The sequence below is a fragment of the Oryctolagus cuniculus genome, chromosome 7 (genome assembly GCF_964237555.1).
Source record: "Oryctolagus cuniculus chromosome 7, mOryCun1.1, whole genome shotgun sequence".
Classification (NCBI taxonomy): Eukaryota; Metazoa; Chordata; class Mammalia; order Lagomorpha; family Leporidae; genus Oryctolagus; species Oryctolagus cuniculus.
In genome coordinates, this window is record NC_091438.1 from 110,857,835 (window position 1) to 110,879,232 (window position 21,398).

General features: G+C 41.1%; 1 protein-coding gene across 10 annotated transcripts in view; it reads right to left on the reverse strand.

The window, feature by feature from the left end:
* The window catches only part of PATJ (PATJ crumbs cell polarity complex component), a 438,074-nt gene that overhangs the window by 227,919 nt on the left and 188,757 nt on the right, over positions 1–21,398 (reverse strand). For all 10 annotated transcript variants that reach the window (XM_070078398.1, XM_070078393.1, XM_070078397.1 and 7 more), the window contains exons 24-26: positions 19,924–20,101; positions 8,261–8,371; positions 382–459 (exon numbers count right to left, since the gene is read on the reverse strand). In XM_070078398.1, the coding sequence (XP_069934499.1) occupies positions 382–459; positions 8,261–8,371; positions 19,924–20,101 (367 nt within the window). The remainder of the gene's footprint in view (positions 1–381; positions 460–8,260; positions 8,372–19,923; positions 20,102–21,398) is intronic.

Consider the following 21,398-nt stretch of genomic DNA (forward strand, 5'->3'; position numbering starts at 1 on the left):
AAGGACAGAAAGGATTCTTACAGACGACCAGTGTAGGGACTGAACTTCTTGGCTGAGAGAACAGCAAGACTGACGTGACAGAGACTCCTGAGTGTGATCCTCAAGTCCTTGAGGAGACAAACAACCCCCAGCCTAGAAGAATTGGAAACAGAGAGTTGTCAAGCAGCTGGCTGTACTTGACAGCATTTTTATACCTTCACATCAGGTTTTTGGTTTTCATCCAAGGGTAGACCAGTTGTATTTGTAGGAAGGAAATGTATTAAATATAGTACTTGTAAACTTACATGTTTAAAAAATTGCTTTTATTAATTACAGTTCAAATAAGTACAAAGAACTCAAAAATGTTCTCAAAAATCTCAAGAGGTTCATAATACCACTAACCTTTTCTTTTTGTTCTTGTATGTCTTGGTCCTGGCTTTTGGTGGCTTTGGAGACCTTGTTCTGCACATTAGGAATGACCTACCACCACAAAAGAGGGTGGGGGAAGAAAAGAAACAGTTTAATTGCTATAATCACTACAGTTCTTATTAACTTTTTTTTTTTTTTAATTTGAGAGAGAGAGAGAGAGAGAGAGAGAGAGAGATAGACAGTGACAGAGATCTTCCACTCACTCGTTTAATCCACAGATGTCTGCCAAGGCTGAGCTTTGGCCAGGCAAAGCCAAAGCTAGGAACCAGAAATTCAGTCTAGGTCTCCTACATGGGTGGGAGGGACCCATCTACTGGAGCAATCACCCACTGTCTCCCAGCAGGAAGCTGGAATCAGGAATGGAACATATGCACACTGATATGGTATGCAGGCACCTCAAGCAGCATCTTTATCACTATGGCAAATGCCTGTCCCTAATCATTAGACTTCTTAATGTATTTTTTAAGAGTTACATTCTTTAATGTTAAGACTTTATCTAAAAAGTAAAAATATGTGAAGTGCAACTGAAAGCAAAGAATAAAACTTGGGAAATCTGACAAGATATATACTGCTAAAATATCATAAAATCATATGCACAAGTACACAACAGGGAAAATAAATTCACAAATGTGTGTGTAGATACAGAAAGTGAAGACAAGTAAGACTAAAGAAGGAAGGCCACCATACGGACTGTCACCCAAATGCCTCATTTTGCAAGAACATTTAAATTTTGTGCTTTTTTTCAAAGATTTATTTATTTATTTGAAAGTCAGAGTTACACAGAAAGAGAAGAGGCAGAGAGAGAGAGAGAGAGAGAGGAGAGGTTCTCCATCCGCTGGTTCACTCCCCAACTGGCCGCAATGGCTAGAGCTGAGCCGATCCGAAGCCAGGAGCCAGGAGCTTCTTCCGGGTCTCCCACGCAGGTGCAGGGCCTAAGGACTTGGGCCATCTTCCACTGCTCTCCCAGGCCATAGCAGAGAGCTGGATCGGAAGTAGAGCAGTTGGGTCTTGAACTGGCGCCCATATGGGATGCTGACGCTTCATGCCAGGGTGTTAACCCACTGCGCCACAGCACTGGCCCCGACATTTAAAGTTTTAAGGTCAACCCAAGGAAATTCCCAGAACATAAAGTATATCACTATCTGATATATTTACCTCATTCATCACTCTACCCCCATTTCAAGCAATTGTATCCAGCACACTCTGCATATTCAGTAATTATCTCCCTATCAGTTAGCATAAGGAATTATGCTAATTACAAATCTACTCCCATCACAGAGTAAGCACAGTGAGAGCAAGAATGCAGAATTATTTATCATCATACCCCTCATGATGAGAGGGCCTGACACATGGTTGTGCTCAAATGTTTATAAGTGAATCAAACAGTTCAATTTCATAAAAATAATTTTAATTCTTAATGGTGCCAATAGCACAGATTTTTTGGACTTATTTATTTTCACAAAACATCTTAGGAAAATATAAACTCTTTAATGATTTTTTTAAAGGCTCCTTGAGGGACTAGCACTGGGGCTCAGCAGCTTAAGCTGCTGCCTGTGATACCAGCTTCCCATAATGGCAGTGGTAGAAATCCTGGCTGCTCCATTTCCTACACAGTTCCCTGCTAGTGTGCCTGGGAAAGCAGCAAAAGATGGCCCAAATAAGGCTGGTGCTGTGGCGCAGCGGGTTAATCCAGTTAATCCTGCGGCACTGGCATTCCATATAGCTGCCAGTTCTAGTCCTGGCTTCTCAGCTTTTGATCCAGCTCTCTGCTGTGGCCTGGGAAAGCAGTGGAAGATGACCCAAGTCCTTGGGTCCCTGCAACCTTGTGGAAGACCAGAAAGCAGCTCCTGGCTCCTGGCTTCAGATCAACGCAGCTCTGCCAGTTGTGGTCATTTGGGGAATGAAGCAGTGGATGGAAGAGCTTTCTGTCTCTCCCTCTCACTACCTGTAACTCTACCTTTCAAATAAATAAATAAATAAATTTTTTAACAAAAGATGGCCCAATTGCTTGGGCCTTTGCACCCATGTGAGAGACACAGACAAAGCTTCTGGCTCCCGGCTTAGGCCTGGCCCAGACTTGGCCAGGGTGACCATTTGGGGAGTGAACCAGTGAATGGAAGAACTTTCTCTGTAACTCTGCCTTTCAAATAGAGAAGTTTTTAAAATAAATAAATAAATAAGGCTACCTGAGAAGCTAACAGATAATCTTGGAATAAAATCTGATAACAGATGGGCAGATTAAAAAAAAATTCCTCTCTCAGAAAAAGGAACTGTTTGTCTAGAGAAAACTTTAAAAATGAAATAAACAACAGGAAGAATCCACTTCCCTCTAAAAGAAATTTCAGATGAAATTTTCTTCACTTTCAGTATAGAATGTAAAGAAATAAATTAAGAATAAATGACAGTTTTAGAAATGTTTATTGATAGAATAACTACAGTAATCACACATTCACATATACGGTCTGTGTTTCCTAGGCCAACACATTGTGTTAGTGCTTAACGCTTTCTCTTTGATTAACACACAAAACAGCCTTATTCCAAGAATAAATACCTGGAGGGTCTATAAGCATGTCTTTCTTGTCTTGAAGAATCTTTTTTTTTTTTCCTAAAGAATTACTTATTTATTTGAAAGTCAGAGTTACACAGAGAGAGGACAGGCAGAAAGAAAGAGAGAGAAAGAGAGAGAAAGAGAGAGAAAGAGAGAGAAAGAGAGAGAGAGAGAGAGAGGTCTTCCTTCTGATGGTAGACTCCCCAATTGCCCGTAACGGCCAGAGCTGCTCCGATCCAAATCCAGGAGCCAGGAGCTTCTTCCGGGTCTTCCACGTGGGTGCAGGGGCCCAAGGACTTGGACAATCTTTTAATGCTTTCCCAAGCCATAGCAGAGAGCTGGATCAGAAGTGGAGCAGCCAGGTCTCCAACTTGTGCCCATATGGGATGCTGGCGCTTCAGATCAGGGCGTTAACCTGCTGCACCACAGCAGAGGCCCTGTCCTGAAGAATCTTAAAACACAATAAAACCATATTTGGTCCCCGTTCTCCAGTGGACAAACCAGCTAGAGCTGAGTAGCAGAAGTTCTGAGATGGGAGCTGCCACTCATGTTTATATTATCTTTCCAACAGCAGAGCAACATTCCTGTACAAACGTCTCAAGCAAAATTTGGAAAACAAAATATTCACCACGAAAATATACCTTTTAGAATAATAAAAGACAATTTAATTTCCTTTGGGTAAATTCCAAGGAGTAGGATGGCTGGGTTCTATGGTAGGGTTATATTCAGGTTTCTGAGGAATCTCCAGACTGTCTTCCACAGTGGCTTTACCAGTTTCCATTCCCACCAACAGTGGGTTAGTGTCCCTTTTTCTCCACATCCTCACCAGCATCTGTTGTTGGTAGATTTCTGTATGTGAGCCATTCTAACTGGGGTGAGGTGAAACCTCATTGTGGTTTTGATTTGCATTTCCCTGATGGCTAGTGATCCTGAACATTTTTTCACATGTCTGTTGGCCATTTGGATTTCCTCTTTTGAAAAATGTCTATTGAGGTCCTTGGCCCATCTCTTAAGTGGGTTGTTCGTTTTGATGTTGTGCAGTTTCTTGATTTCTTTGTAGATTCTGGTTATTAACCCTTGATAGGTTGCATAGATTGCAATTATTTTTTCCCATTCTGTTGGTTGCCTCTTCACTTTCCTGACTGTTTCTTTTGCAGTACAGAAACTTCTCAATTTGATGTAATCCCAGTTGTTAATTTTGCCTTTGAGTGTCTGTGCTTCCAGGGTCTTTTCCCATTCAATAGAATGCTGTCTGAAGGTTTTTCATAAATTGCTTTGATTGTATTGAGGAATGTTCCTTCTATACCCAATTTGCTTAGAGTTTTCATCATGAAAGGGTGTTGAATTTTAGTGAATGCTTTCTCTGCATCTATTGGGATAATCATATGGTTTTTCTTCTGCAGTCTATTAATGTGGTGTATCACATTGATTGATTTGTGAACATTGAACCATCCCTGAATACCAGGGATAAATCCCACCTGGTCTGGCTGGATGATCTTTCTGATGTGTTGCTGCATTCTATTGGCCAGAATTTTATTGAGGACTTTTGCGTCTATGTTCATCAGGGATATTGGTCTGTAATTTTCTTTCCTTCCCTTTTTTTTTTTTTTTTTGACAGGCAGAGTGGACAGTGAGAGAGAGAGAGAGAGACAGAGAGAAAGGTCTTCGTTTTGCCTTTGGTTCACCCTCCAATGGCCACCGCGGCTGGTGCACTGTGGCTGGCGCACCGCGCTGATCCGATGGCAGGAGCCAGGTACTTATCCTGGTCTCCCATGGGGTGCAGGGCCCAAGCATTTGGGCCATCCTCCACTGCACTCCCTGACCACAGCAGAGAGCTGGCCTGGAAGAGGGGCAACCGGGACAGAATCCGGTGCCCCAACTGGGACTAGAACCCGGTGTGCCAGTGCCTCAAGGCGGAGGATTAGCCTAGTGATCCACGGCGCCAGCCTGTAAATTTCTTTCAATGCTGCATCTTTTTCAGGCTTAGGGATTAAGGTGATGCTGGCTTCATAGAAAGAATTTGGGAGGATTCCTCTTTTTCGATTGTTCTGAATAGTTTGAGGAGAATTGCAGTTAGTTCTTCTTTGAATGTCTGGTAGAATTCAGCAGTGAATCCATCTGGTCCTGGGCTTTTCTTTGTTGGGAGGGCCTTTATTACTGCTTCAATTTCTGACTTGGTTATGGGTCTGTTTAGGTTTTCTATGTCTTCCTGGTTCAATTTAGGTAGATTGTATGTGTCTGGGGTTCTATCCATTTCTGATAGATTTCCCAGTTTGTTGGCATAGAACTCTTTGTAGTAATTTCTGGTGACTCTTTTTATTTCTGTGGTGTCTGTCATTACATTCCCTTTTTCATCTCTGATTTTACTGATTTGGGTCTTCTCTCTCCTTTTTTTGTTTAGTTGGGCCAATTGTGTGTCAATTTTGTTTATTTTTTCAAAAAGCCAGCTCCTCGTTTGGCTGATTTTTTGTAATGTTATTTGAATTCAATTCTGTTGATTTCTTCTCTAATTTTAATTATCTCTCTTCTCCTACTATATTTGGGCTTGGTTTGCTGTATTTTTTCTAGATCCTTGAGATGCATTGATAGCTCATTTATTTGGTGCCTTTCCAATTTCTTGGTGTAGGCACCTATTGATATAAACTTTCCTCTTAACACTGCTTTTGCTGTATCCCATAAGTTTTGATATGTTGTTGTTATCCTGATTTACTTCCAGAACGTTTTTGATTTCTTCTATGACCCAGTGTTCATTCAGGAGCATGTTGTCCAGTCTCCATGTGTTTGCATATGCTCTAGGCATTCTTGAGTTGCTAATTTCCAACATTATTCCACTGTGGTCTGAGAAGCTGAATGGTATGACTCCAATTCTTTTGAATTTGCTAAGACTTGCTTTATGGCCTAGTATATGGTTAATCCTAGAGTAGGATCCATGTACTGCTGAGAAGAATGTAAATTCTTCAAGTGTAGGATGAAAAGTTCTGTAGATCCATTTGGGCTATAGTGTCGATTAAATCTACTGTATCCTTGTTGATCTTCTGTCTGTTTGATTTTTATAACCTATTTGGGTGCCTTGGATATTTTTTGGCAGGGCATTCACAGTTGCCCACACCAATGCATAATTTGATTGACTCATTTTCATTCAAAATTGTTTCTTTGGAAATATCATTTGGCAGTGAATAATCTGGCCAATTTTCTTACTGAGCTCAGTTTCCAGAAATGAAAGCAATGGCCTCAACTACAATTTCAATATTCTAAGAGTTAAATACTGGATTCCAAAATAGCTTTCTGCATTTTAAATTTTATGACAACAAGGGGACTTTATTCAGTTCACTTCAGTTAGTCTTATAGTATTAATGTAGCACTAAGAATGTAAGGCACTGCACTGCAATACAGGGCAAGACTGCAGGGCGGCAGGACAGAGACTGCACTCATTGCATGCGGGCACGTTATGAGTATGCAAAGATAGTCAATCATCTATTTGCCCAGTTTGACATACAAATCTGACATAAAAAAGTTTGGGAATCAAGACATTATTCTACTATAAAGGAAATAACATTTTAAAAATCGGCAAATTTTTCTACTGTTCAAATTTCTTACATTTTGAACAACTGTCTTCCATTACAAAATAAACAAAATAAATAGTGCTTCTACTTACAAGACCTAATGGTAACATTTCTGCGCTTATCCCATTATTTATTTATTTATTTTACAGAGAGTTAGTGAGAGAGAGAGACAGAGAGAAAGGTCTTCCTTCTGTTGGTTCACTCCCAAAATGGCAACTAAGGCTGGAGCTATGCCGATCCAAAGCCAGGAGTCAGGTGATTCCTCCTGGTCTCCATGTGGGTGCAGGTGCCCAAGCACTTGGGCCATCCTCTACTGCCCTCGCAGGCCACAGCAGAGAGCTGGACTAGAAGAGGAGCAACCGGGACTAGAACCTGGCACCCATATGGGATGCTGGTGCCGCAGGCGGAGGATTAACCATGTGAGCCACAGCGCCGGCCCCCTTATCCCATTATTAAATACACATCCCGTCATGGACATCTTTTAGAGTTTTAACTCAAAATCAAAGGAGTAACAAATTACAGAGGTAAAGTTTTATGACTGAATACTGCTATTTCTTTTTCTTTTTTTTTTTTTTTTTTTTTTGACAGGCAGAGTGGACAGTGAGAGAGAGAGACAGAGAGAAAGGTCTTCCTTTTGCCGTTGGTTCACCCTCCAATGGCCGCTGTGGCCGGCGCACAGCGGCCGGCGCACCACGCTGATCCGATGGCAGGAGCCAGGAGCCAGGTGCTTTTCCTGGTCTCCCATGGGGTGCAGGGCCCAAGCACCTGGGCCATCCTCCACTGCACTCCCTGGCCACAGCAGAGGGCTGGCCTGGAAGAGGGGCAACCGGGACAGAATCCGGCGCCCCGACCGGGACTAGAACCCGGTGTGCCGGCGCCGCTAGGTGGAGGATTAGCCTGGTGAGCCGCGGCGCCGGCCTGAATACTGCTATTTCTAAATTCAGAATTCCCAACAGAACATGTAACATTGTAACATGTCAACATGTTTGTGTTTTTACATACTTCAATATATAGACAACACTGGACAGTATCTCTAGAATGCTGTTAAATCTGACCTTCTTGATGTTGAAATTATCTCATCAATAAAGTAACTGGTCCAGAAAGGTTAAGTAACTTGCCTTCAAGTCAGCAAGAACTCACAAATAAGGAATCAAGTAATTGAAAATGGGTCTATGGGCTGGCATTGTGGCTAAGCTCTGCCCACAGCATTGGCATCCCATATGGGTGCCAGTTAGTATCTTGGCTGTTCTTCTTCCAATCTGACTCTCTGCTCACAGCATGGCAAAGCAATAGAAGAGCCCAAGTGTTTGGACCCTTGCATCTGCGTGGGAAACCCAGAAGATAATCGAGGCTCCTGGCTTTGGATCAGCCCAGCTCCAGCCGTAGTGGCCATTTGGGGAGTAAACCAGCTGATGGAAGACCTTTCTGTCTCTCCCTCTGTCTATAAATCTACCTCTCAAATAAATTTTTAATAAAATCTAAAAAGAAAGAAAATAGGTCTATTTTACTCTACCCTCCGAGACTCAAACCAATGCAAACTATAAGACTTAATTTGACCAGGAGAACAAAACTGGAGGGAAAATGAAGCAAATGACTAAATTTTTATGAACCAGATAATTTTCCATGTAATAATATAGCTGCATATCAATGAAAATATAAGGAGAATACTTGAAGTTAAACATTTGGTCAACAGATTTGCAGAATATTGTGACATTTTTTGAACATATGAATTAAAACTTACTCTTGGTGTGGATGACAAGCTCTGAACAACGAACACCACCGGGTTTCCTGCATTCTTAATGGCCTCAACTGCTTCCCCATGTGAAGCATTCTGCAAATCTATGCCGGACACCTGAAACACAGAAATCATTTGTTTCAACCAGAAAGGCACTGGATATTGTGGATAGGTGAGCTCAAGGTTCATGTGTATCATCTAGAACAATCAGACACAAGTCAGACAATAAGATCAGTCCATAAAAAATTTTGCTGCTGGAGGAGAACAAGTTTAAGGAAAATAATGTTTCACTTTGACAAGACAAATACATTAAAGCAATAGCCCCGGTTAAATAAAATTATTCAAAATAATATAAAAATCTTCCCCAAAAAGTAACAGGTAGTTCAGTCAGCATAAGTGGTGGGGGGAGACTCTTTGGATGCTCACCTTCTGTTAAGCTGAGATATTTTAAGCAAACTGCCTATTATTACAATCAAGAAGTTCAACATTTCTCAAATTGTATTTAAAAAGAACTACTGAACACCCACAAGTGTTCTGTGTTTGATAAATTCAGCTAACAGTAAAAGATTCCTTATTATAGAAACTCAGATAAACAAATGTACACTCCAAGAGGGTACTCTGTGTTTACCAATCATATTTGAAGGAACCAGCTTTTCAAACTTGTAATGCAGCAAAGCTGGATATGATTGGGATGGTTTATGGTCAATGGAAAGTGAGTGACTGTGCCCATGTGGGCATACTGCTTTGTTATAAAGGGATCAAATAAATAGGAATGCAGATGTTTTCCCAACAGATTTCTACAGTGTTAAGTGGAAATCATTGACACAGAGTAGTTAGGGGAAAGAAGGAATTCTGTCTATTACGATACAAAAACAATCTTAGTTCTTCTCAGCTTCAGAATTATAACCCAAGTGGTACTCATCCATTCACACAAAAGAAGACCCATATCTAACATAATGAATTAATTCTAACTTGCTCATTTAAAAAATTCTTTACATGTATCTAAATCCTTCAAGTTAATGTTTCAAGATTTTTTTTATAACATATAGTCAGAAAAAAACCTGATTATTAGGTTTTACTTAACACAAGAAACAAAAACTTCATAATACTTCTCATTGAAAAACAGCAAACAAATGGTACATTATATTATGCAATATATAGTAAAATGCAACATTTCAAGTCTGATGTAAGTTTGGACAAATACAAATGACTAAAATCTGAAATAATCTTGTTAGTGCAAGGATACTTGAAAAAGTTCATGGAACAATGGAATTAAAGGTAAGTTACTTTGGTACAAACAATTTGTATGTGTAATGCATGCATACTTTGTTGTAATAGTCATTTTCCATTTACTTTCTGCTCCTGAATGAACACTGGGTCATAGAAGAAATCAAAAGAGGGCCAGCGCCGCAGCTCAATAGGCTAATCCTCCACCTAGCAGCGCCAGCACACCGGGTTCTAGTCCTGGTCGAAGCGCTGGATTCTGTCCCGGTCGCCCCCCTTCCAGGCCAGCTCTCTGCTATGGCCCAGGAGTGCAGTGGAGGATGGCCCAAGTGCTTGGGCCCTGCACCCCATGGGAGACCAGGAGAAGCACCTGGCTCCTGGCTTCGGATCAGCGCGGTGCGCCAGCCACAGAGCGCTGACCAGGGCGGCCATTGAAGGGTGAACCAACAGAAAAAGGAAGACCTTTCTCTCTGTCTCTCTCTCTCTCTCACTGTCCACTATGCCTGTCAAAAACAAACAAACAAACAAACAAACAAAAAAAGAAATCAAAAGAGAAATCAAAAACTTTCTGGAAGTAAATCAGGATAACAACATAACATATCAAAACTTATGGGATACAGCAAAAGCAGTGTTAAGAGGAAAGTTTATAGCAATAGGTGCCTACATCAAGAAATTGGAAAGGCACCAAATAAATGAGCTTTCAATGCATCTCAAGGATCTAGAAAAACTGCAGCAAACCAGACCCAAATCTAGTAGGAGAAGAGAAATAATTAAAATTAGAGAAGAAATCAATAGGATTGAAAAAAAAATTACAAAAAATCAGCCAAACGAGGAACTGATTTTTTTGAAAAAATAAACAAAATTGACACACCATTGGCCCAACTAACTGAAAAAAAGAAAAATACCCAAATAAATAAAAATAGAGATGAAAAAGAAAACGCAACAACAGACACCACAGAAATAAAAAAAAATCATCAGATTACTACTAACTATACTGTTTGTATGCATTACATACGAACTATACTGTTTACATGCCAGCAAACAGGGACATCTATCAGAAACGGGTAGATGCCTGGACACATGAAACCTACCTAAATTGAACCAGGAAGACATAGAAAACCTAAACAGACCCATAACCAAGTCAGAAATTGAAGCAGTAATAAAGGCCCTCCCAACAAAGAAAAGCCCAGGACCAGATGGATTCACTGCTGAATTCTACCAGACATTCAAAGAACTAACTGCAATTCTCCTCAAACTATTCAGAACAATCGAAAAAGAGGAATCCTCCCAAATTCTTTCTATGAAGCCAGCATCACCTTAATCCCTAAGCCTGAAAAAGATGCAGCATTGAAAGAAAATTACAGACCAACATCCCAATGAGCATAGACGCAAAAATCCTCAATAAAATTCTCACCAATAGAATACAACAACACATCAGAAAGATCATCCAGCCAGACCCTGTGGGATTTATCCCGGGTATTCAGGGATGGTTCAATGTTCACAAATCAATCAATGTGATACAGACACATTAACAGACTGCAGAAGAAAAACCATATGATTATCCCAATAGATGCAGAGAAAGCATTCGCTAAAATTCAACACCCTTTCATGATGAAAACTCTAAGCAAATTGGGTATAGAAGGAACATTCCTCAATACAATCAAAGCAATTTATGAAAAACCTACAGACAGCATCCTACTGAATGGAGAAAAGTTGGAAGCATTTCCACCGAGATCTGGTACCAGACAGAGATGCCCACTCTGACCACTGCTATTCAATATAGTTCTGGAAGTTTTAGCCAAAGCCATCAGGCAAGAAAAAGAAATGAAAGGGATACAAATTGGGAAGTAAGAAGTCAAACTATCCCTCTTTGCAGACGATATGATTCTTTATTTAGGGGATCCAAAGAACTCTACTAAGAGATTATTGGAACTCATAGAAGAGTTTGGCAAAGTAGCGGGATATAAAATCAATGCACAAAAATCAACAACCTTTGTATATACAGGCAATGCCATGGCTGAGAAAGAACTGCTAAGATCAATCCCATTCACAATAGCTACAAAAACCATCAAATACCTTGGAATAAATTTAACCAAGGATGTTAAAGATCTCGATGATGAGAATTACAAAACCTTAAAGAAAGAAATAGAAGAGGATACCAAAAAAATGGAAAAATCTTCCATGCTCATGGATTGGAAGAATCAACATCATCAAAATGTCCATTCTCCCCAAAGCAATTTATACATTCAATGCAATACCAATCAAAATGCCAAAGACATTCTTTTCAGATCTGGAAAAAATGATGCTGAAATTCATATGGAGGCACAGGAGACCTCGAATAGCTAAAGCAATCTTGAACAACAAAAACAAAGCCGGAGGCATCACAATACCAGATTTCAGGACATACTACAGGGCAGTTACAATCAAAACAGCATGGTACTGGTACAGAAACAGATGGATAGACCAATGGAACAGAATTGAAACACCAGAAATCAATCCAAACATCTACAGCCAACTTATATTTGATCAAGGATCCAAAACCAATTCCTGGAGCAAGGACAGTCTATTCAATAAATGGTGCTGGGAAAACTGGATTTCCACGTGCAGAAGTGTGAAGCAAGACCCCTACATTATACCTTAAACAAAAATCCACTCAAGATGTATTAAATATCTAAACCTATGACCCGACACCATCAAATTATTAGAGAACATTGGAGAAACCCTGCAAGACACAGGCACAGGCAAAGATTTCTTGGCAAAGATCCCAGAGGCACAGGCAGTAAAAGCCAAAATTAACTATTGGGATTGCATCAAATTGAGAAGTTTCTGTACTGCAAAAGAAACAGTCAGGAAAGTGAAGAGGCAACCGACAGAATTGGAAAACATATTTGCAAACTATGCTACAGATAAAGGATTAATAACCAGAATCTACAATGAGCCTAACTCAGATCTTTACTTTGACCTGGGATGACCTATACATTCTTCTGTCCACAAGAAAAACAGCAAACCTTCCTGGAGGCTCAACAGCCCAAGTACATACTGTGGGAGCCAGAATGTCATAACAGATCCTAATTAGAACTATCAAAGAGGTCATGAGGATTAAGGGCACCAAGACCATAAAGTTATGTGCTTGGTGGGTACAATGAAAAAAATGTATTGTTAAATCCATAAATTTTGACAAAAACAGGGAAATAACATAAGAGAATCCAGCCTTTTTTTAATGGATGACTGGTAGAGGCCTTAAAATGATCAACTAACACAGACCTCAGCACCCACGAAGGAGAGCTTTTTACTTGGTACCTGTTTCATCAGTGAAATATTCACAAGAAACTCCAGAAACTGGCAATGGGACTCCAAACTTCCATGAAGCAGAAGCTAGATAAGCATTTGGGTAGTTCACAATAGAGACAAGCCGAGCAGGAAAGGCAGCTCTAATACAGGAACAACAGTCCAGACAGACAACAGGCTCATAAGATAGCAGTCAGTGTAACCAGTGCTTTGTGACCTCCAGGTCAACCCATAGTGTGGCTAACCATGGTTGAAAAGCCTAAGAGACAATGTTTAAGGTTTGGGAAGATGAGACACTGGGACAAAGAAGGAAGTCCCAACTTGAAAAGCAGGATGGAAACAAGAAGTACATGGGGAATGGCAACCCCTGCAGCCCCGAAGGGAGGGACAGTCTCCCAGTTTTCTCATGTCTTCATTCAAAGACTAAAAGGGCCGGAGAACTCAGGCAGCTTCCATAACCCATATGACCATCACACTCCTGGAGTCCTGGGTGACCCTGGATGTCACAGGTAAGAGCATCAATTTTCTGACTGATATGGGAGTCCCTTCTTCTGTTTGGAATTCTCATGCAAGATCCCCACCCTCAAAGAACCATGTCATCATGGGAGTTGATGGCAAATCCTGCTTCTAAGAATTTCTTTGCCTCTGGTTTTCTAGAAAGACTATGTCCTCGTCTTCCACCAGGTTTTGATATTTCCAGAATGTCTGACTCTTTTACTCAGCAGGAATCTTTTATCTTCCCTGGGCACTTCTCTCTGGTCAATCTCCCCTAAGTCTAAATCTTTTATTTTGATGCTAAGGAGCACTGAGGGCCGGCACTGTGGCTCAATAGGCTAACCCTCAGCCTGCAGAGCTGGCACACTGGGTTCTAGTCCTGGTTGGGGAGCTGGATTCTGTCCCAGTTGCCTCTCTTCCAGGCCAGCTCTCTGCTGTGGCCCAGGAGGACAGTGGAGGATGGCCCAAGTGCTTGGGCCCTGCACCCACATGGGAGACCAGGAGAAGCACCTGGCTCCTGGCTTTGGATCAGCACGGTGCACCGGCCACAGCGCGCCGGCAGTGGCCATTGGAGGGTGAACCAATGGCAAAAGAAACCTATCTCTCTGTCTCTCACTGTCCACTCTGCCTGTCAAAAAAAAAAAACAAAAAACAAAAAACAAAAAAACACTAAGACAAGATCAACTTGGTCAATCTCCCTGTTGAAATCCAAAATAGAGTATGTAATCAGGTCTGAGATCACAGTACACCCAGAAGAACTACATATGGCTCCCCCACCATGCCCCGTCCTGCTAACAACAGTCCTCCTAAAGGATAAGACAAGGTTTCCTCATCAATGCCAATACTACTTAAAACTGAAGCCAAGCAAGGATGCTAACCCTTGATGAATAAATTTTTCAATAATGGAGTCCCAGTTCTATGGCAGTCTCCTTGCAATACACCCATTCTGACAGTTTTGCACCCAAATGGGAAATATTGACTGGTTTATGACCTCAGGGCCATAAATGAGGTTGTCATCATGCTTCCTCCTATTATACAACATTCCTATGCTATCCAAGCCCACATACCTGAAGGTACCACTTGGTTTACGGTACTATATCTGAAAGATGCCTGTTTATGTAGATCCTTATAACTAGAATCCCAATATCTATTAATCCTCAAATGGACTGATCCATTCTCAAATATGACTCAACAGTACACCTGGACAGTCCTTCAATTTTATCTTCAAAGGGCTAAAAGATAAGTAAAAGTCTTGCCTTTGCTGCATACTTCTCCTTAAAGAGAGAGACATTAAGGCTGTAGTACTTCTCAGCCAACATGCTTTTCTCCTATCTTCCTCCAGAAACTGCATTGGCAGGAAAACCTCCTGGTAAATTTTTTCCATCATTAATGGCAAAGGAAAAAATCTTGCAACATATCATAAGTCACTTTTGAAACTTTTCTGCTGCCTTGGGTGTCTTAGCCAAGATAACTGGCCAGCCCTAGATCAACTACAATATTCTTTAGATTCCTTTGCTAAAGTGCTCGTGCACAAATGAGAAGCCCTAGATGATATACTGGCAGAACAGGGTGTAGATGTGCATTGATTAACAAAACCTGCTGCACTTACAGTAACAACAGTAGGCTCATGGAAGAAGATAACAGAAGGATTTATAGTCAAGCTATGTAGCTCTGCTTGGTAAGAGAAGTCCCTCAGCTCCCACCCTCTGGGAAGCAGCAAAATGTGCCGTCCTTTCTCTGATGCGGTTCTTACTCTCGCCCCCTTTTGGCCCACATCTACGCATCCTAATTGTCAAATTTGTCTCTTCCAGAATCCAACAGTTTCATGTAAAGGTGATGATTATGCAGAGGTTCCAGTCACTACCAACGGCTGGTGATGAACTTCTAGCTTCTCCAATGGAACCTCTAGATCAGTTAGCAAGGGATTTCCATTCCCTGGTTAGGCAGGGACAATGCCAACAAAGCATGAAGAATTTACAAAGCTGAAGCTTCCTCCCTTCACTACTCATAAAGATTACAGGATGAAAATTTTGGAGTGGAGAGACTACTGACTGCATCCCCTCAATAGACTATCCAGCTGTAATATCATTATAATAAAATTACAATGGCTGACACTCCCACTCTCATCATGCACCTGACACATGACATTTTTGAGTCTTCCACAAAGACAAGGAGATGCGTGCTACTCAAACCACATCCACTATGACTATTTGTGGGGAGCAACTCGGACTAGACTAAGTTACTGGAATTAAGACTTATTCTATGCATCTGCTCTCCCACAATATGGCCCTGAGAAGGGAGAAACAGCTTCTACACAGCTGCCTCCAGTTCAACCAATAAACTGTAGGACTTACTCCTGATTGGAGGAGAGCAGCGTACTCGGCGTGTGGGTAGCAGAGTTGGGATTGGCGGAAGAGGACTATAAAGGAGGAGAGAGACAACATGCACCAGGAACATCTAAGGGGAACACCTGTGCAGCCCCCGAGAGAGCCGGCCGGCGGTATGCCGCTCCCCCGCGGAAGTGGGGAAGGTGGCAGGGGGAACTGCCCTTCCACGGAGGTGGAAGGGTCGGTAGCCAACCCGGGAAGAACCAGCAGCAAACCCGGGGAGGGCCGAGCAGACAAAAGAACAGCGCAGGGTCCTGTGTTGTTCCTCCACGAAGACGGGGAGCGACAACTATTCAATAAAACTCTGCCTCAGATACCATCACCTATGCCTCTAGATAACATAAAGGAGTCATTCCAATTCTTGGTTGGTATAGCTCACTCTCAAGCTTGCCTATATTCCCTCTTGACTGAGTATTTTTACTCTGCATGTAAATAAATCGTAGTCCCCTCCTAACCTTTACTTATATCCCATCCTTGAATACTTTCTTGTGTTGCAGGAAGAACCTGGACCCAGTCCTCCCATGTTAAATGGATGAATGGTTAAACAACCTGGTACATGCATACCACAGAATGTTACTGCTTGGTCTGAAGGTTCCCCCCGCCCCCCACCTTGCCAAGTTCTCAGCCTCCAGAAGTAAAAGAAATAAATTTCTTTTATATGGATATTTTGTTATAGCGGCCCAGGCAGTCTAAGACAGCTAACTCAGCATTAATGAGGATAAGTGATGAATACATCACACAAATGGAATGGACCTCAAGGAAATTACACTGCATTTAAAAAGAAAAAGCCAATCTCAAAAAAATACATAACGTATAATTTCATTATGTTACAATTGTGAAATAACATAATGATAGACATGGAGAAACAGATTAGAAATCACTAGAACTTAGAGATTGGGGAGAGGGATAACATAAGGGAGCCTTCTGATAATGAAAGCGTTGAGTTTCCTGACTGTGGTGGTCATTTATGCAAGGGTACACAATTGATAAAACTGTGTAGAGCTACATACATACATTCACACACACACACAAATTTACATATAAGACTGTTATATAATTGGTGAAATATAAATAAACTACTACTTGTGCCAATGCCAATTTCCTGGTGTTGCTACCATGGCTATGTGAGATATTAATATTGGAGAAAATGAAGAAAAGGTACACAGGACCTCTTGGTACATTTCTTTGTAACTTTTCATAAAACTATAACTATTTCAAAATAGAATGTTAAAGGAAAGTAAGAATAAAATACAAAACACTTAAAATTAAGCTCAAATCAATCAATAATCAAAATAAAAAGGAACCTCACTCTTTACTAGATAAAAATGATCATCTTAGATTAAAAAGAACAAAATTCAGTTGTGTTGCCTACAAAAATTATGACTAAAATTACCAAAAAAGTGGGAAAAAAAGAGTGAAAAAACAGTGTACCATGTAAGTAATAACTCAAAGAAAACAGTTACCAACATCAAAATAAAATTTAAGACAAAAATTAATTATCAAGAAGAAAGAGGAAAACTATACAATGTCAAAAACAAGTCACCAAGAAAACATGAAACACTATACACATAAGACTTTAAATATTTGGCAAAAACTTGTAGAACTACAGGAATGATGAACAAATCCATAATTACAGAAGACAAACACGCCTCTCTAACTGAAACTGAGGAAAAAGAAAAAAAAATGTAGTAAGGATACAGACCTCCATATTTGCTTATTATCTACCTGAATGTCCAACAGCATCTTAAACTTAACGTGCCCAAACATGTCTCCTCAAGATTGCTCCTCCCACCCTTTTCTCTTTTTTTATTCTGATTCCTCAAGCTGACAAACTTGTGAATTATATGTAGCTCTTTTCTCTTTTGCATACAATCTAGTCTCAATCCTATTGTTCTATCTTCAAAATATATCCACAATCTGACCACATCTCACCATCTCCATTGCTCTCATTCTGGTCCAGGTTGCCATTCTCTCTCCTAAATTACTTCAATGCTTTCCACCCCAAGTTACTGTTTCCATCCTGGCCTCAGAAACTGGAATGTTCCATAGTATATATGAGTTTATAATTCTCTATTGGGTCTTCATTGCATTCAAAGAAGGAGACCCTCCAGATCTTCCAAATTACATGATGCAGCTTCCCCTCATTCCTCAAACCCTTCCTCTGATCCCCTCTCCATCATTCACTCTACATTAGCCCTGCTGGACTTCTATTACTTTTTAAAAGTTGATTTATTTAGTTAGTAGAAAGGCAGACCTACAGAGAAAGGAAGTGGGAGGGTGAAGGAGAGGGAGACAGAGATCTTTCCTCAAATGCTTGCAGCAGCCAGGACTGGGCCAGGCCAAAGCCAGGAGCCAGGAACTCCATCCTGGTCTCCCAAGTGAATGACAGGGGTCCAGGTATTTGGACCATCCTCTGATGCCTCCCCAGTTGCATTCGCAGAAAGCTGGACTGTAAGCAGAGTAGCCAGAACTTGAATCAGCTCTCTGATATGGGATGCCAGCATTGCAAGTGGTAGCTTATCCCACCTGTGCCACAATGCTGGCCCCAACAAGGCTGGATTTGTTGCTACTCCTCTGACACATCCACAGTTTACCTCAGAGCTTCCACACTTTGGTTCTCTTTGCCTGGAACTTTCTACCTCCATAAAGCCATATAGCCTACTCTCTCATTTCCTATCTTCATTCCAATGACATCTTCTTTAACAAACTTATTAAAAAAATTTTTTTTGGACAGGCAGAGTTAGATAGTGAGAGTGAGAGAGAGAGAGACAGAGAGAGAGAGACAGAGAGAAAGGTCTTCCTTTCCATTGGTTCACCCCGTAAATGGTCACTACGGCTGGCGCGCTGCGCCGATCTGAAGCCAGGAGCCAGGTGCTTCCTCCTGGTCTCCCATGAGGGTTCAGGGCCCAAGCACTTGGGCCATCCTCCACTGCACTCCCTGGCCACAGCAGAGAGCTGGACTGGAAGAGGAGCAACTGGGACAGAATCTGGTGCCCCAACCGGGATTAGAACCTGGGGTGTCGGCATTGCAGGCAGAGGATTAGCCAAGCGAGCTATGACGCCGGCCCAAACCTATTATAATTGCAACTACTGTCTTCATTCTTTATCCCTCACTCCATCCTATTTTTCTCCCTAACCACTTTTTATAATCTAATACTGTGCGTGTTATTTATTTTTCTAGTCTATCTCCCCCATCTATCACTATTATTATATAAACACCATAAAGGAAGGGAATCTTGTTCATCTTCTTAACTGTACTTTTATCAGTGTATTTGAATTTTATTTATTATTAAATGCACTTGAAAGAAAGAGAGGAAGAGAGACAAAGAGCTGTCATCCGCATATTCACTTCCCAACAGCCCATGATAGCTGGGCTGGGCCAAGGATTGGGCACCAGAGCTAGGAAGTGAATCCAGGTACTCCAATGTGGAACATGGATGTCTTAATCACTAGGTCAAATATAAGCACCTGAAATTTTTTAAGGATCTCACAAGCACAAATATGAGACCAATTTTGTATATTTAGGGCAGCTTTTTATAATTCTTTGATTTAACCCTTACAGCTATGTTACTGGTTTTGAATTCTCATTTCCTTTTTATTTTGAAACTGAGAATAAGGTAGGTCTAACCAGTCATCCAATAATTAGAAAATGCAGACTCCTATCTGCAATATCCAAGGCTCTTCTTTCATTCCTCAGAACTGAAGCACAAAGGCTGGTGGTTATAATGATAAAGCAAGAATCAGGAACAAGCAGACTCCACTGCTGGAGACACCCACTGGTTTCTCCCATCTATGCAAAGAAATGTGTCCTACTCTGACCTCAGGGCATTCTCAATGCTTTGATGTGCTTTTCAGACTTAGTTCCCATACAGCTACGTCTAGGGATTCAACCCTCCCATAAATGGAATCTTCAACATTGCAAGATCAACTCTGTTCTCTAGCCAAGCGCAGATACCCCATTGATCAAAATTTAGACCTTGTAAAGATGGTGGGAGAAGCATAGTGTCTACCATGTGCCCTATTCTCTATGGAGCCTTTGTTAATTTGTTTTTCTCAATCAGCTGAAGTTTTATGTCATTTCATTTGCTACGCCCCTCACCCTGTGAGAAACGCATAAATTGTGCATACCATGTACAAAGTCAATCATATACATAGAGTACAATAAGTACAGCCCCACCCACCTCCCAACACATGAAGAAATATCCTCTGGTCACATCATTCTTTCATTTTCTCACAGTGTGCATCAAACAAAATGGGTCTCTTAACACCATTTACCTCTAGTATTTTGTCTCCGGTTTTCAGTGCGTTGGTTTTTCCTGCTGGGCTGTCTTCTAAGACTTGTTTGATGAATATACCTTTAAGCTCCTCTCCATTCTTCAGGCGTTTTATCACGGTCTGTCCACCAACAATACTGATGCCAAGAGACACATTGGGTTCTCTAAAAATTTCAACACTTTAAAGAGAAGAAAAAAAAACTTTCTCATGAACAGCTTAATTTAATTTGTGGGACTGTCAATGTATATTTTGATTTGTACTATAGTCCTGGGGTCCATATTTTATAAAAATAAATTTTCAAATGTGTGTTTTTACAGATGCTACAGAAATTTAACCTAGTTCCAAAATCACAAGATATTATCAATAATTCATGACATGTGAAAGTGTGAACCCTGACAATGATCACTTTCTAAAACAATATATGATAATATTTTTTATTATTTATTTATTTATTTTTTTGACAGGCAGAGTGGACAGTGAGAGAGAGAGACAGAGAGAAAGGTCTTCCTTTGCTGTTGGTTCACCCTTCAATGGCCGCCGCGGCTGACGCTCTGCGGCCGGCGCACCGCGCTGATCCGATGGCAGGAGCCAGGAGCCAGGTGCTTTTCCTGGTCTCCCATGGGGTGCAGGGCCCAAGCACCTGGGCCATCCTCCACTGCACACCCTGGCCACAGCAGAGAGCTGGCCTGGAAGAGGGGCAACCGGGACAGAATCCGGCACCCCAACTGGGACTAGAACCCGGTGTGCCGGCGCCGCTAGGTGGAGGATTAGCCTAGTGAGCCGCGGCGCCGGCCCAATATATGATAATATTAAGAAAAAATTTAGCTAGACCTTAAAGTTCTGATTCCTACCACAGTATGTTTTCAGTGATTGGTCCATTTCATTTATATCTGAAACTGTAGCAAAAAGTGACATGAGGAAATAATAAGCAGGCAGAAAAAAAAGTCTAGAAAGCTAGGTATGTCATTCTAGTAAAAGCACAGACATTCAGAATAAAATAAATGGGTCGCTTTTCTTTGTTGGGAGGGCCTTTATTACGGTTTCAATTTCTGTCTCAGTTATGGGTCTGTTTAGGTTTCCTATGTCTTTCTGGTTCAATTTAGGTAGGTTGCATGTGTCCAGGAATCTACCCATTTCTGATAGGTTTCCCTGTTTGCTGGCATACAGGTCCTTGTAGTAATTTCTGATGATTCTTTTTCTTTCTGTGGTGTCTGTTGTTATGTTTCCTTTTTCATCTCTGATTTTATTGATTTGGGTGTTTTCTCTTCTTTTTTTAGTTAGTTGGGCCAATGGGGTGTCAATTTTGTTTATTTTTTCAAAAAACCAGCTCCTCGTTTGGCTGATTTTTTGTAAATTTTTTAATTCAATCATGTTGATTTCTTCTCTGATTTTAATTATTTCTCTTCTCCTACTAGATTTGGGTCTCGTTTGCTGTAGATTTTCTAGATCCTTGAGATGCATTGAAAGCTCATCTA